The 17,933-nt window shown below is 35.2% G+C and overlaps 1 protein-coding gene across 7 annotated transcripts in view; it reads right to left on the minus strand.

Annotated features, from left to right (window-relative positions):
* Positions 1 to 17,933, minus strand: part of PPFIA2 (PTPRF interacting protein alpha 2) — a 462,495-nt gene that overhangs the window by 93,264 nt on the left and 351,298 nt on the right. For all 7 annotated transcript variants that reach the window (XM_059683716.1, XM_059683713.1, XM_059683711.1 and 4 more), the window contains 5 exons: positions 15,760 to 15,981; positions 9,074 to 9,220; positions 7,937 to 8,071; positions 1,862 to 1,945; positions 1,461 to 1,592 (listed from right to left, as the gene is read on the minus strand). In XM_059683716.1, coding sequence (XP_059539699.1) covers positions 1,461 to 1,592; positions 1,862 to 1,945; positions 7,937 to 8,071; positions 9,074 to 9,220; positions 15,760 to 15,981 — 720 coding nt within the window. The remainder of the gene's footprint in view (positions 1 to 1,460; positions 1,593 to 1,861; positions 1,946 to 7,936; positions 8,072 to 9,073; positions 9,221 to 15,759; positions 15,982 to 17,933) is intronic.

Below are 17,933 nucleotides of genomic sequence, written 5' to 3' on the forward strand. Positions count from 1 at the left end.
GGGATACTTTGTAACATTTGAATTGACAAATGGACTGAATATTATCTTTATATTTCTGTGTGCATCCTCTCAGTCACTGTAAAATTTGAAATAATTAGGTTACTCTTCAAATAAGAAAAAGGTCAATATTGTCCAGAGGTATTGTTGATAAAGAATTCAGATTATTTTTATTATCTGAAAAAACAAGCAAAGATAAGATCACATTTTTATTTATTTATTTATTTATTTATTTTTAATATATTTTTTATTATTGATAGTATTACAGATATCTCCCATTTTCCCACCTTTCCCCCACTCCTCCCAGTCCATTTTTTAAATGTATAATTTCTGGAATTCTATTCCAAATGCAGAATTATCAATTTCTGTGATAGTTATTTTTTACAGAAATAAAGCAAAATTTTAGTGATTTAAAAAACTGATCTTACACATCATAACATGTGAACATAAGTTGCATTATAGATATTTTAAAAAAATCCTTGCCATAGAAGTATTACTGTTATAAGCTTTATAATGTTCTTATAGTACTACAAAGCGTGATTTAAAACCATGTATGGTTTTCAAGTTTACAGAGTTAAATTAAACCAAGAGTGTAGTAATTAGCATAGTCCATGAATTTGGAGTTGAATGGGAAGAAGTCATGCCTGACTCCCTAATGGGTAAATTAATCAAAATACTTTAACATTTTATCAAAACCTATTTTTTCTACTTTGGTTTATTGGATGATTCAGGGGAAAATGTCTAGCTTAAGTAGTGCTGGCATTCAATCTAAATTTCCAAAATGATTTGTGCACCTAAGTTTTATCCTCTACTTTTGTTTATGCCTTGGAATTGGAAACCAGCTCATATAACTCTTGCTGGTTTGGAAGCTGCCTGCTGTCAATGAGACATATGTAAATGTGAATGAAATTGCAGACTGTACAGAAGCACTTTAAAAAAAAAAACAATGTAGCTAGATATATTGCATGCCTAAATTCTGTACTGAGATTGACATTAAGCTCACCCACAGTCTGGCTTTTAGACCAATGATAGATTCAGTTACTTAAAACATTTGAATAATTCAAAACAAGCTTCCTTGCACACCCCCAACATATTTATTTTTGTCTTATCACTCTTCTTCCTTGCATACCGAAGGACAAATGAAATATTTTTAACACAAAAGTGCAGCACATTTAACACAATTGTCTCGGATGATCATATTAATATGCAAAATTTATATACTATAAGTAATTTTTGTTCATTTAAAAATTGATCTTATAAAAAAGGAATAAAAAATAAAATAAATATTGATTTTATACATTTTTACAGAAACTGTTCATTCTCTTCTAAGAACATTCTTTTTTTTAATTAAGGAAAGTCAATGAATCATCTGATCAATGTAATGACCCCAGCTGGTATAAAACAAACGTGAGCACAAGAACTCTGTGAAATGTTCACGTGATTCTACTCTAGTGCCATGTTACCTTCTCCTCTAGAGCAGCCATTCTCTCCTTTAAGTGTAGCTGTAAGCGTTCATTGGACTCAGTCAGAAGTCTGTCCACGGTGTCGGATAACCTTTTGTTGTGCTCCTCATTCATTTTCTCTCTTTGCCTAGCCTTACATGCAAGAAAAAAATAAATAAATTTGACATAAAATCATTAAATAAGTCTCTGGGTTTATTTCTACATTTTCTGCAGTTTTAAAAATGGATTTAATTTTATATTGATTTTGATTAAATTGTTAGAAACTTAATTTCTTTAAAGTGCTCACGGCATATCCATAACTTTTTAAATACAACCCATGACCACGAAAGACGTTCACTTTTTTGTATGTAGAATATAAATCCATAAACTGATCATTGAGGTAAGGTGCTTAATAGACATACTCTTTGAAGTTCTTGATTTTTCTCTTCAAGTTGACCTTCCAGATGTCTCATACGTTCTTCAATATTTCCATGTCTCTCTTCAGCCTGTTAAGAAATATGAAGAATGCACTTGACATGTAAGACTTGATGAACACATTTCCTCTAAATAAACTGAAATAAAATGTAAAGCAAGCTACTACCAACCGCAAATGTAGTTTTCAAAAATAAACTTTCGTTAAACAGGCAGCTGAACAGCATTGCTTGAAATGTGTCAGCTACAAAGGCCTGTTACATCCAAGCATCAGCAAAACATTGGAGTTATTTATGAGCAATGAAATCAGCCAAATGTAACATGCAGACTGTGCATGGTTTGAACACAAACCTGCCATTGTCCAATCTTAAGCTCCTGAAGCACTGAACTGCACAGATGGTCGATTATCAATAAATAAAAGTAACATAATTTTAATAAATGAAAAGAAAAACTTAGATGGATTCTATTTAGCAATAGAAAGTAAAGTCCAGTAGGACTACCTTCCTACGTATGGAGATCATTTCTTGTAGTTTAGCTTCCATAACATATTGATAATCATCAGATGAGGTAGAAGAGGTTGGATCAGACTAACAAGTCAAGGAAAAGGAGAGGGACAAAATAGAAAAATCAGAACTAAAGACACTGACACTGAACAGAACACAGCACAGAATGCTTAAAAGAAAAGCGTGACAGCAAATTTACTATTTTAATAGACAGAACTTTATGTGGAAAGATCTACACTGGTATCGGGTGAACATAATGCAGTTGATGGTTATAATTGAAAAACAATGGTATGTTCAAATAAAAAGCTACCAACCTAAGGTATGGAAGGTTAGTGATGGCTGGCGATGACAGACTACTACAGAATGAATTCAAGCAACTCCGAAAGAGTCATGTAATAATTGGAATTATGAGAAACCAAACACTAGAATATATCTCGATAGATTGTTAAAAGTTTGGTATTTTGGTTTGCTTCTCTGTTTATCGTATTACTTAAAAATGGAAACAATGTATCTCAATGTTGAGGAATATGCTAAGGCAATGACTCTGATGAAATAAATTTGGAATAAAATTTGTTATAAGCTCAACTCTGTAGAAATCAGAGAAAAGCTAAGCCATAGGGTTAATTATTAGTAGTATAGTCAATTCAAGCAGGATTGGGTTTCCTCAGCAACGGCAGCAAAAAGACTTGTGTTCTCGAAATACACATTATGTCTGTATGTCCTCAGGGACAGTCTTAATTTGAACTTTTAAATGAGTATTATTAAGTTTTCAAATTATCGAGGTGACTATAATACTGTGAGGACAAGAAAAATTATTTGTGAACTCTCCTGAATGGCACCAGTGACCACTCCAAAACTGTTTCTGCATTGATTTGTTGCTATGGAAACAAAATAGTGCCCTAATGTATATAGGCAGCACCTTGCCTTTGTGAGCTAAAGTTTCCCCAGTGCCAAGGTTAGTTACATGTCTTAGAGGTGATTGCCAGGTTACCACAGACGCAGACTGTTTAACACATGTGACATTGCTGATAGCTGAATTGTATTAGTATGTTATACACAGGTTACATGTAAAGTTACATCAACATGTTCATGATAATTACAACTTCTTAAGTAATTATAACATTAAAAGTAACCTATGTCAGGACAACAAAATTCAACTCTAGACCATATTCTATTACATTTATATATTTATTCTAAAACAGTGAAACTTACTATATGCAAATATAGGACTATATATAAATATATCATTCAGTATCTGAAAAGAAATAGTCACCATGTATTGGTTCACATGCATATGTACTATTGTGTATAATAAATTCCAATTTAATCTATCAAATAACATTTAACATTTAACTGGAGTGCTTACACAAGTTATAGTTCAACATTTACAGTTTTTAATTTTCCTTCTGATACCCTTATTTCATAAATATGAGAAATAATGAAGAAATAACAATAACCAAATTTTCTCTTCAAATTCTAAGCAGAAGCAACACAGAAAGCTATCATAGTCTCCAAATGTCATAAATGATTTTATAATAGCATTTAAAACTTAGAATTAAATCAAGAATACAGTTAGTGGGTCAAAATGTTGTTGAAATTATATAATCTAAATTCATAAAGTTATTTGTAATTTTTAAAAATATAATTTAACAGACAGTGGCATGAAAATTAATCAGGGGACTGATTCAAGATAGTCAAGACATAAACATTTCAATTTCCAAAACTGTATCTTCAAAAACACAAGTCTGATAGGTCTTTCGAGGTACTTAAAACTTCTACCTGTTTCTATCTTAAATAATGAAAATACACCAAAACATTGTCAAAATTCACTTCAGAGAATGAATGAGAATTCTGTCATGTTTAAATATCTATGTCATTGCTGATCTTTTTACTTGTACTAAAAATGAATAAAATACCTTGTGGAATTAAGATGAACTATGTCCTTGATGAAGGAATATGCATTGTAATTAAAGAAGTAAACACCACAAATAACAAGATTGGGAGCCAAAAATATTTATTAGTTAATTGTGTTTATACTCACAAAAGCCAAATTTTAAGTTTTCACCATAGTTATACTTCTGATTTTCTAAAAGTCTTAAATGAGGTTTACCTCCTACACACACACACACACACACACACACACACACACAGAAAGAAAGATACCCCTACCAACCAAAGAATAGATTCAGACATCATTTCTGAACAGACACTGGCATCAGCTTCAACTACTGTTGATTTATGTTCACCTTAGCCTTGTAAAGACTGCAGCTTAAGCAATTGTTGTAAACACCAGTGTCACACAAGAACAATCTGCTATATTTTACATTCCTTGATGGGATATAGAATGTATCTTCTGTTCACTCTTTAATGAGGCACAGGACAGTTCCAAATGAGCTAAAGATTCAGGGAAAAAATCACACAGGCAGAAGCAGTTTTGGGAAGAGTGTGGATATATTTGGAAATGGAGAAGCGAAAGTTACAGAGCAGGGAACCAAAGAGAAGGGGAAAAAATAGGCAGCTAATAATAAAAGTAGAAAAATATATAGGCCAAATAAAATGTCTGTGGGATTGTTAAGAACACCATTCAAAATATAGGAGAGAGGAACCTAGGTTTAAAATAGGCAAAAATATTTTATTTTTGTGAATAGTCGAAAATATTAAGAACTATAAAAAGACTGTGATGATCAATAATAGTGAGATAATAAAAACAAATTGAAATTCAAAAAATAAATAAATAAAGCAAATTCTAGACATGTTCCCTAATGGTCTCGAGAACAGAAGGCAAGAAAATGTATGATTGTTGTGGCCATAAATCTTGGGGGAAAATATGAAAGAATGATCTTCAAATATTATAAAAATTTTACAGAGGGAGTGTTTTGATAAAAATCTCAGCACTAGAGGAGGATGTATGATGAATTAAATGCAGCAATCATCTGAAAATGGTATATCTGAAATGTTGTTGATATAGAGTCAACCAGAAGAGAAATCAGTGAGAAGAAGAAGCAGAGTAAATTCTAGCATTTTTAATACTTTTTAAGAAGAATAAAACTCTACTGTAAAAAGAAGAAATCAAAAGGGTCCAGAAGAAATGAAATTTCAGCAATATATTATGGGGTCGGAGTAAACTGAGAAAATTATTTGGGTACACAAGTGAATATATATGTATCAAAGTAAGAGCCCAAGAGAATAAAATGAAAGGCAAAAAAAAAGGTGAGACACATATTTCAAGTTAAAAACTATTCTAAATTAAGAATTCTCATGAATATTTAATGTAAAGTTTCATATGTAAAGTATTGCCTTTTAAATTATGTTTTATTTTCAGTCTATCAGAGGTAAATTTGGGGAAATTTTATCTTGAATTTTAAATTGTGTTTGATTGGAAGAGATTCCAAACTTTCTTGTATTTTATGCAGGATAATATTGATGATTATTTTACACTAAAATTTTACAAAAGTTATTTTTTATTATTTAGCCACCAAATTGCCACTAACATAATTCAATTCAATAAAATAACTCTTTATAAAAGTTTTTTGGGTTCCTCAGATAAAAAGACTAATTGTACATATCTCAATCCATAATATAGTAATTGAAAATATCTTCACAAGAAAAAATTGAATGCTATTAATATATTTGCACATTTTTATATAATTTAGAAAAGATATTTAAATTAAATGTTAAACTTATCTTTATGTTAGAAATCACACATTTCTGGAATTGCCGGAGGAATTTATGGCATGGTACGTGACTATGGAAGGATCCAGATTGTAACATAACCCTAATCACCTAATGTTTAGTTCAGCTAGTTACTCCAATACTCTATAGTTAACCAACTATTCCAATATTTTCTAACCCTGCAATTCATTGCCAAACGTTTGCCTTTTTTCTACCTGATTGACTTCCCTATTTTAATTAATAGGTGTCAGTTTACTGTTCCTCTTTAATTATTTACTTTTGTAGGAAATAAAATATGTGTGCCTACTCTTATATTGCCACATCAATTGCTTTGAATAATCCCTAATGACAGAATTTGTAATTTGTAGTTTACCCACTTACTTGCAGTGGAGGAGACAACTTAGCACACAGTAATGATTGTGTGAACCACTAAAATATGTGTATATTTTCAATTGATATTGAAAGTTAAACATGCTTTTAGTAAAAAATATGAACTTTTATTTTAGTGATATGTATATATATATATATTCTAAAGCAATGTCATCTCTGATAGTGAAAGGTAAGGGTAGTTTTTTTTAAACATTATAATGGTTGCAGAATTCTAAAATATGCAGATAATTACAGAATCTAATGGCTATAACTTGGTAGATAATATTGAACATTTTTCAGAATACTATAGATTTTATTTTATTTTACTTCTTAATATTTATATTTTATTTATATTTTTAAGTTAAATTTATTGGGGTGACATTGGTTGACATGATCATAAAGGTCCCAGGTATGAGTTTCTATTTTACAAGATCTAGATATTGCACCCTGTGCCCACCACCCAAAGTCAAATCTTCTCTTGTCACCATAACTCCCTTCTTCCCTCATCACCCTCCCTCTGGCAAATCACAACTACAATGAGATACCACCTCACACCTGTTAGAGTGGCCATTATCAATAAGACAAGCAAGAACAAGTGTTGGAGAGGCTGTGGAAAGAAGAGAACCCTCATTCACTGCTGGTGGGAATTTAGAGTGGTACAATTACTAAGGAAAGTAGTATGGCAATTCCTTAAAAAATTAAGAATAGAGCTACCACTCACCCCAACAATCCCTTTCCTGGAGATATACCTGAAAAACTTGAAAATATGCATTTGCAAAGATATATGCACCCCTATGTTCATTGGAGCATTATTCACTGGATAAAGAAGATGTGTTACATATACACAATGGAATACTATTCAGCCATAAGAAAGGATAAAATACTGCCATTTGCAACAATATGAATAGAACTTGAGAATATTATGCTAAGTGAAATAAGTCAGTCAGAAAAAGTAAAGAACCATATGATTTCACTCAAATGTGGGATATAATACCATGGATTTTAATTGGTTCAGAAGAAATTGTATCCACTCTCTGACTACTTAATGGCTGGAGACCTTAGGCTGCTATAAATCTAACTTCCAAATTCTAAAAATTCTTTTCTACTATAGTCAGAAATGAATCAACTGCTATGATACTTCCTATATTTATTGTACCAATTTATGTTTAGCATATTAAAATATGTCTCGTGTATATACATATTAAATATCATTATGTGTTTATATTGTGATTATTCTGATGTGAAAATATTGCCATGGAAAATTAATATAAGGACATAAAATTTTATTTTTGTTAATGTTTAAGTAGGCAAGGGAATCATCACAGTCATATGTTAATCATTCATGTCAGCATAAATAAGATATACATAGTTTGAAAAATTCACCTAATAATGAAACCAATATAATAAATATTAGATGAACTTAATTTTCATAAAGACTAGAGAAAATCTTTACAGGTTCATTTTGATTGCCAGTCATTTCTGTGAGCACATCTAAGCTGACCAAGTGTTATATTGCAGTACCTTTGTCAGGGCTGCAATTCTCTGAGCCAGCTCAGCCTCTACTTCAGGTAAGGTCTCAGCTTTTCTCATTGTCTGCTGCAACTTCTGCTCCGCAAGCTCAAGTCGTTCCTGTAACTGTCTGTTCTTCTCTTCCATCTGAAACAGGGGTGGGAAAGAGACACTTAAAGGATTACAGTTAGTATAGCAGACCCCATTCACTAGGGGGCTTGGACTTCAGCCATTATCATAGATTTAAAATTAGCTGCCCACTTACCATGCAAAAAGATCATTGCCCTCGTGTTTTTTTTATGTATTACTTATCCACATTCCTTAATAAAATTGAGCACATTAAAAAAATTTAGAAAAGTTCTTACCAATGGCAGCAAAAAGAAGAGAAGTTAACAGTGAATATATACTTGGACAAATGGAATACAAGTCAGTACTTACACTTCTGATGTACCATATTAAGCATAATATTGAAAGTCAGACTATTATCTGGAGAGGGAGAGGTAATGTACCATAATGGTTAGGCTCAAAAGATAGGATTGGCAAATATTTTTCTGTGAAGGGCCAGATAGTAAATATTTCAGACTTTGTGTATCATATAGTTTCTGTTCTAACATTTTGATTCTACAGTGGTAGCACAAAAGCATAGACAATGATTAAATAATGGGTATGACTATGTTTCAATAAAACTTTATTTACAAAGCAGAGCCATAGTTTTGTCTCAGAGGCTATAGTTTGCCCACTCCTGCTCTGGAGTGGAGTAGACTTTAGTTTCCATTACAGACTCTGGCAACTACCAGATGTGTGACCTTGAGAAAATGTTCATGTCGCTGAACCTTACTGTCGGTGGTATAATAACTGTGCTTACTTCACAGGTGGTGGTTAGATTTAAGTGAGGTAATACATGTAAACTACTTAGCACAGTTTCTGGTTCATGTTTAGATCCAAAGTAAATTTTAGTCATTATTTTTATTATTATTAAGGACATTTTCTAAATTACCTACTGAAAACCACATGTTTAATTCACACCATTCTAAATTTTAGAGAATGATTGATTGTGAAGAAACAACGTATTTAATTTACTCAACATTTTGTGAGAATGGTGAGAACACGCACATGGACCAGAACAAAAACAACACAGAGATACTGAACCTGCCGGAGGATGGCCTCTTTATTTGCTAACTCATTTTCTAGTTTATCATTCATATCATGTATGGAGGTAGATTCTCTCTGAGCACTGAGGTAACGCTTCTCGAGGGTTGTGATCCTTTCTTCCATATCTTCCTTCTGTGCCATGGCCTACAATTAAAATAATAAAAAATTTCAAATCAGATTCTCAGACAGTGTAACTTATTGTCTTATTTAAATAAAAGACTAAGCCATGATAACCATTGCTTTATTGAAGCAAATATTAATTTATTTCATTTCATGAGAGGAATTTAAGATTTCATGTGAGTTTTCCCAAATTACCTGTCTGAATTCTTCTTATATCTTGGGATAACCGAAAGCTGTCTTTCTCTGAGAGTGCAATGGTGTACATACATATCTACCATGAAACTCATGTTGTCCTTAGTCACCCTGCCTACCCACAAATCAGCTCTTCTTGTATTACTTGGCTATGGAATGACACCAATCTCCCTAGGATTTTAGGATCATTCTTGAAAATTTCTCCACCCTAACTCTCACTTTAATTAATTAATTGGTTAATTAATTAATTGAATGTGTCTTTGTTGAAAGTATTACAGATGTTTCCCTTTTTGCTCCCCGTTGACCCCCTCTACCCCACTCCCACCCAGACCACTCCCCAAACCTTCACTGCACTATTGCCTGTCCATGGGTTATGCATATATGCATATAAATTCTTTGGTTAATCTCTTCCCACCATCCTTCCCCCACCCTTTCCCTCTGAGATTTGTCAGTGTGTTACATGCTCCAATGTCTCTGGATCTATTCTGTTCATCAGTTTTTTTGTTCCTTAGATTCCACATATAAGTGAGATCATATGATATTTATCTTTCTCTGATTGGCTTATTTCACTGAGCATACTATTCTCACTTTAATAACCTAACCTGTCATCTTGCTATTGGTCTTTTTTTCCTGCTTACTGATTCTCCACCCTACTGACCAAGAGACATTTCTAAATGCCAATGTGAGCACATTGTACTCCAGCTTTTATGTAAAATATGAGCTACAAAGTCTAGAAAAGAAGTAGCTTTATGACCTGATACATCTCTAGATCTATGTACTGGAATGAATCATGTTCCCCTCACTAACCCCCCTAAATTCATGTCCACCAAGACCTGTGAATTTGACATTATTTGTAAATAAGGTTTTGCAGAAGTAATCAAGTTAAGATGAAGTCATGCAGCATTTGTGTGGGCCTTAAATCCAATGACTTGTGTTCTAATAAGAAGAGGGAGATCTGGGGACGCAGAGACATACAGAGAAAAGGGCAGTCTTCAGAAGGAGGCAGAGATTGTAGTTACACTATTACCAGCTAAGAACACCAAGGAATCTCAGCAACCACCAGGCTCAAAGTGGCAAATCAAGATTCTTCTCTAGATAGAGCCTTCAGAGGTAATATGGCCCTACTGATATTGAACTTATAGCCTCCAAAACTGTGAGAGAATGAATTACTGTTGCTTTAAGCCACCCAGTTTATGGTAATTGTTACCACAGCCTCAGGAAACTAATAAACGCTGTGATTTCATTTCCACCTGGAATTCATTTTTTTGTTGACTTCTTTGCCTAACTCAGTTCTGCTGACCTTCAAGTCTCAATTAAAGACTGCTTGTTTAATTATGTGAATATTAAGTTCAAATGTATAAAATCCAAGTAATCCATCAATTTGGCAAAAAAAAAATCCAGATTATATTTTTTGACAGGTACACAACCCTAGATTTTAGCCATCCCAAACAACAGTAACTATTTACAAAACTTTTATTTTAAATTTTGACTATTTTTATATAATTTTAGTCCAATGATGGCAGGGTATCTCTTCAGAGCACATACAATATTGCATCCTGTTAATTTCATTTTCATCCAGAACTTTGGGATATCTTGCTAATGTTTTAGCTCAAAGAGAAAATTCTGAAACTAGAGTGCACCTATAAAATTTGCACCAAATTTAATGGCAATAAATTCAGTAAAAGGCATAGATATGTTTCTTCAGAACACGGATCCTAGAGTAGTACATACTTGCTGCAAATCCTAGTTTTTGATGCATATTACCTTTGTTATCAGGTAAATATTGCAATATTGCTTAACCTCCCTTTTTTGGGGGGTGGGGTGGGATATTGGCACTTACCACATAACATTGTTGTAGTATGTTTGCTGTGATGTTGAAATACTTTGCATGGTGTCTCATGAAGAAAACACACTTAATAAATAATATCTAACTTTTATTATTAATTGGTATTATGCCTACAATTAACTGATATGGCTGTGCCACACATTAAATGCAGGAATCATGGTATGTGACTTTGGTTTTACATTTTGGGTCAATGATTCATGCGGGAGATTCAATTTTTAGCTGTAGGCTGTGTTGACAAAAATAAATTTTGAATTTACAAGTTCAAGAAATATCTTTTCCCTGTGTGTCACTTGGAATTTCTAAAAAAGAAAGCTTTTCTTCATCCCTGAAAACGCTATCTAAAAAAGGAGAAAAACAGATGAAAGTTCCAATTATCTTTTGACCTGAAGTTTATTTATAAACTGAATTTTATTATATCAAATAAATATAACTCCATAAATCTAGTAAAGTGAAGAATACAATTCCATATTTCAGGTAATAGAAAATATAAAATTTATTTAATCACTTAGCAACCTTTTGAAGAGCTTTTATAAGAAGTTAGAAAGATAAGCTGATTTTATTTGTAAAATAAAATATAATTTAAAGACCTCACAAAAAATTCTAACTCTTTGCATATCAACATATTTAATGTGATATTATATTCAGTGCCTGCTTAGTAGCCCTCTGATTAAAAAGTGGAGCACTAAACTTCTGTTATGAGATTGTTTATGTTTACTTTTTTTTCCTGTTTTTCACTTTCGAAAACTAAGGCTTTAACAGATAACTTCCCTACTCTTTCTCATATTAGTAGATTTCTTGATTTGTTCTGACCATTGTATTTTCAAACATTGCAGGAAAAATAGGTTTTAGCTGAACTTTCAGACTGTGCTTTTGGATCAAACACCTGAAGATATCCAATAATAGATGCTCTTAAAAACACTTTCCCAACACGAAGGACAATGCAGTCTGTGCTTTCCAAATGTGCGCTATGCCTTGATCCAGTCCCCCTACTCTAGTAGGTCACAATCAATTTGTTAAGCAACTAAAACTAAACCTCAAATCAAAATAAATTTAGATAGACTTATTTCTTGACAAAGGAGAATTACAAAACTATATTTGAAAGCATTAATGAAGCATACTAAAATAATTCATTTCAGATATATTTGATTGTTCTCACATGCAAAGCAAAATACACTTCAGTTTTAATTATATGGTTAGTTTTTCTTATTATAGAATTTTTTCTTAATTCGATAACCATTTATTGTTTTTTCAATATGTAAATCATACTGTGCTAGCAGAGGTAGTGAGATAAATCACCTTAATTTCTTTCTACTAAAATATTTGCAATCTAGTAGATTTTGTGTGACCACAGTCCAAGAATGCATTATTATTCAGGAAAATAAAAGCTAAGTCTGGGGCTATGAGTGTGAGTAAATGATACCTTTATAAGTATGTGCTTTGTGTATCTTCATGCTTATTGGGATTGATCATTTAGGGGGCCGTTATATTGTAGCTGCATTTTTAGGATAATTTCTACCACTGAAGTAATGCCTGCATCTCACTGATTTTGAAAGGTGATCAAAGTGTCAGAACCACAGGTTTTGAAGTCAGGCTTGTCCTATGTCTTCCTGGTTCTGGGGCCTGAGGGAGTGGGGACGTCAGTGCATAGGCCTTGGACAAGTCACTTCATCTCACTAAAACCTTAGATTATTCACCTGAGAAAAGTGGGATAATGACAAGTACCTTCTCTGTTGCATAGATCTAATGCACCTCAAATAGTTTTCCTGGTTGGTCCTCAAGAAATTCAGAGCAGCAAACCAGGAGCCTGTGGCCTGTGACATGAATCTTTCTGATAATATTTTACTTGACCTTCACAATGTCTTTCACACACTAACACACACACACACACACACACACACACACACACACACACACGTGATGCATGCAGGAAGTCGGGCAGAGTGTAGGCTCCTTGTCCAGGTTTCATTAACTCTATCACTTTCTACTCTCCCACACCTGGCACTTCATACATTTACACTGTCTGTCTGGCTCTGAAAGCATTAGTGTTTGCAACTTCCCTTCCAAGGTGAATAATGACAGACATTCTTTTCTTATGAAACTCTTCTAAAGTACAACTACATAGAAATGATAGAGCTGATAAGAATAGTTATATTTTAAAATAATTCATCTAAAGGCAGAACAGCTTACACAAGAGAAGGGTTTCCCAATAAAAGAACACCTGGCACCAGGTGATTGAAATTTTTTTGTCACCTACATTCAAAGACTCTTAGAATCAAGGAACTATTTTACATCAGCAGTAAGAAAGGGGAAGCTGGTGATGCTGGGCTCCACCTGTGACACTGGGTTAAGTAAGTGTGAATAAAATAGATGAGCATTAAATGAAAGGAAAACAGCTAAATATCCAGGACTAAGAAAATCAACAAATACAGAATGAGCAAAAGCTCAAGAAATTGCCTTGGTCGTTTGTTGGCCACAAATCTCAGTATTCCTTATCAGTGATATAGAGGAGAGGTTAAATTTATTTACTTTATAAATTCTCTGAGTTTGGGTTGTGAGAAGGAGTTAAGCTAAGAGACATATCTATAGACTGTTAATTCATATAAGGGTATAGAGAGCACAGTATCTTTATTGGTGCAGTGGTAGAGCAATGTACTACTTCCCGGATCATACATCTTCTGAGAGAATAGACATTGTTTTAGGACTTATTCTAATCTCATCCATGCCATTTGATGTTGACGTCAAAAATCTATAAATATTCATTGTCCCAATAAAGATGTTTGAGTGTCTATTCTATGCTCAATAGTTATGCAAGTGACTCAAATGGAGCAGTAAACTAAACAAGACAAAACAAAAAATTACATCCCTTATAAATTTTTATGTCTAGTTGAAAGGCATATGATAAACAAGTAAATCAGTAAAAATATGAATTGTTTCAGGTGCAGTAATGCTGTGTGACTAAAAATGAGAGAAGAGGGAGGGTGTGTATGTGTAAATAGCATGGATAGGGAACACTTCACTGAGAAAACATTTGAGACAAAAGCAGAGGGAAAAGAAGACGTAAAAGAATAGGCCTGACTTCTTTAAGAGGCCCCCTTAACTGAACAGATAGGGATAAAATGAAAGATTAAAAGATGAGTTCTAAGAGTTCAGACAATACCTATACCTTGTAGGTTCTGCAAGGACTTTGCAACATAAATAGGAGAGGTACCAAGGACAGCTCCAAGGATTTTAGCCTGAGCAACAATAATAGGGTTGCCATCGGTTCAGATGTGTAGGACTTCGACTAAGCCTGGCTTCCTAGGGGAATACCAGTAAAACAATATTGAGAAATCTAATTTTGAGAGACCCATTGGACATTTAGACACAGGAATTAGAAAATCAGGAGAGAAGGGTAAGCTGGAGATATAAATTGGGAGTCATAAGTCACTAGGCGGTTTTCGGAGCCATGAGAATACATGAACGTACTCGGGGAGTAAAGGTAGAGTGAGAAAGGACGACACTCCATGACTTGGCAGGAAGCTGAGCCAGTAAAGGCGGCTGAAATGGGAGTAGGAAACAGGTTGGAGGGAAATCAGGCGAGTGCAGTGTGTTATTAGCCAAGTGAAAAAGTGCCCCAGGGAGTGAGAACTGGATCAAGTGCTTCAGAGAACTGAGAAGTGGTCCCTAGATTCAGCAACAGGGAGGTCAAGAACAATGCGGGTAGGAACAGCGTGGATAGGACAGTGAAGGCAAAAGTGTGAGTAGAATAAACTGAAGATAAAATGGGAAGAAAAGAACTGGCTACACAGAGTAGGTTAAACTTCAATAAAAATAGTTTAGTATATACAAAAGATATAAAATGTCTAAAATAGATTATTTAAATGAATATGTAAAAGCGAAAACGGTAAGTCACAAAATAAAATTTCCATAAATATCATCTTTTTAATTGAATAAAGTGAGAAAGTGAAAAACTTCTAAACTTTTCACCTTAGCTAGTAAGATGATTTGGCAATGTTACAAATAAACCATATCATTGTGTCTTTTGTAGTAACTTTCCAGTACTCTCTTTACAGAGTAGATAACATGATGTTAAGTCTAGCAAAAACTGAATTGTATAGAAAAAGGAAAATTAGTACATACAAGCATACACATTCACATTCATGGACACAAATCCAAAAATGAGAGGGGACATCTTAAAATGTTTTTGAGTAGTCCCATATTTAAGAGCACAACAATTCACTATACATATTCATATCAAGGGTGGTTTAAAATGAACAGCTCCACAATTTTAAAAAAATCTTTAAAAACTGTAATTTTTTTATTATATTTGAGACTTGATATCAGAATTCCTTTCCACACATATTTAAAGAGATGATGAAGTAAACAATATTTGCCTTATTGAACAAGTTTCATAACTAACACAATACATCCCAGATTATGGTCTTTTGAGATGAAAAGAGCATTACCACAGGGGATATTATGGAAAAAAAGCATCTCAGAGATAGCATTCAGGTAGTAAAGACTGAAAGCGTTATTATTCACTCACCTCCCTGATGTCCCTTTGATATTTAGTATTCATTTCTTCCGTTTTAATTAGATCCTTTCTTGCTGTCTCTGCTTCTTGTTCCACCTCTCCCACTCGGGAAGAAAGTGCTGCTAAACGTTCTTTCATTTGGACCATTTCATAGTTTTGCTTTTCAAGCAATTCTTGCAGTTCGACTATTTGACTAGTTTCATCAGTTGAATCTATAGAACCATTGGACAAACGCTGCAGGAAAAGAAAAGACACAGCGCTTAGGATTTTCTCATCTTCAATTTACAATTCACAAACTTAAAGAAATGAAATGGATATGGCTTTCACACTGAGAAATAAGAACTCTAAAAGAGTTAATTTAAGAGGAAAACCAAGTTTCTGACAAGAACTCTTAATTGACACATATAGATGTAAAAGCTTAAGTGATTGGATGACCGGATGACTAGACTACCAGCTGGTAGCTATGATGCACACTGACCACCAGGGGGCAAACGCTCAATAGAGGAATTGCCCCCTGGTGGTCAGTGCACTCCCACAGCAGGAGTGCTGCTCAGCTGACATATGGGCGCCAGATGCCAGGCTCATGGGTGGCAAGCACAGGTGCAACAGGCAATAGCCTCTCCTGTGGACACTCCCCCTGCATGCCTGAGCGGGTGGTGGCAGGTGTAGTGGGGTCAGGATAAGCAGGAGCGGCGTGTTGCCCAGCCTGGGCTCAGGCTCCTCCCTGGCTGCCTGCCACTTCGCACACTACTACATCTCCCAAGCAGTCCCAGATTGCAAAAGGGTGCAGGCCAGGCCGAGGGACCCAACTGGTGCACGAATCCGTGCACCAGGCCCCTAGTTAGAATATAAAGGTAAATCAGTGATTTTCAAACAGGTTAACAGAGGCATTGGAACTGAAAGGTATTATATATTTACTAGAGGCCCTGGCCTGTGGGGATCAGCTGAAACTGGCAGTCCTACATCCCCCAGAGCCGTGTCCAGCAAACTGCGGCTCGTGAGCCACATGTGGCTCTTTGGCCTCTTGAGTATGGCTCTTCCTAAGCCTTAGGAGTACCCTAATTAAGTTAATAACAATGTACCTACCTATATAGTTTAAGTTTAAAAAATTTGGCTCTCAAAAGAAATTTCAATTGTTGTACTGTTGATATTTGGCTCTGTTGACTAATGAGTTTGCCGACCACTGCCCCAGAGGGATGTAGTAGCTCGATAGTGCTGCTGCAGAGGTGGGAGAGGCTTGCACACTGCAGCTGCACTTGCCAGCTGTGAGCCCAGTGTCTGGCACCTGTCGGTCAGCTGAGTGGCACTCCTACTGTGGGCGGGCACTGACCACCAGAGGGCAGCTCCGGCATTGAGCATCTTCCCCCTGGTGGTCAGTGTGTGTCATAACAACTGGCCAATCGGTCAACCGGTTGATTGGTTGACCGGTCAATTAGGGTTTTATATAGAGAGATTATACATGGCTTCACACAAAACAGTGGCAAATGCTAAAGATTTAATAAGTGGCAGCTATTATGGTATAAATCTATATAGTAAAAGCCTAAGCAACCATTAGAGCAAACAACCAGAACAACTGGTCACTATGATGCACACTGGCCACCAGGGGGCAGACACTCAATGCAGGAACTGCCCCCTGGTGGTCAGTGCGCTTCCACAGGAGCGCTGCTCAGCCAGAAGCCGGGCTCATGGCTGGTGAGCACAGCGGGGGTGGTGGGAGTCTCTCCTGCCTCCATGGAAGTAGAAGTGCTAAGGTGCAGTGAGCCGAGTGGTAAGGAGCAGTGAGCAGGCAGGCAGTAAGGAGCAAGGGGTCCCGGACTCTGAGAGGGATGTCTGCCTGCCTGATCTCCACGGAGCAGGCCTAAGCTGGCAGGCAGACATCCCCTAAGGGGTTCCCCTCCCTAGTGCATGAATTTCATGCACCAGGCCTCTAGTTATATATAAGATCCTATATAATAAAAGGCTAATATGCAAATCGACCTAACGGTGGAACAACCGGAAGACCTGAGCCAGAAGACCTGAGCCAGGCTCATGGCTGGTGAGCACAGCGGCAGCACTAAGGATGTGTGACTGCTGGCTTAGACCTTCTCCCCATGGAGGCCTAAGCTATCAGTTGGACATCCCCCAAGGGCTCCCAGACTGTGAGAGGGCACAGGCTGGGCTGAGGGACCCCCTCAAGTGCACAAATT

This window comes from Myotis daubentonii, chromosome 2 (assembly GCF_963259705.1).
Source record: "Myotis daubentonii chromosome 2, mMyoDau2.1, whole genome shotgun sequence".
In the NCBI taxonomy this organism is placed as follows: domain Eukaryota; kingdom Metazoa; phylum Chordata; class Mammalia; order Chiroptera; family Vespertilionidae; genus Myotis; species Myotis daubentonii.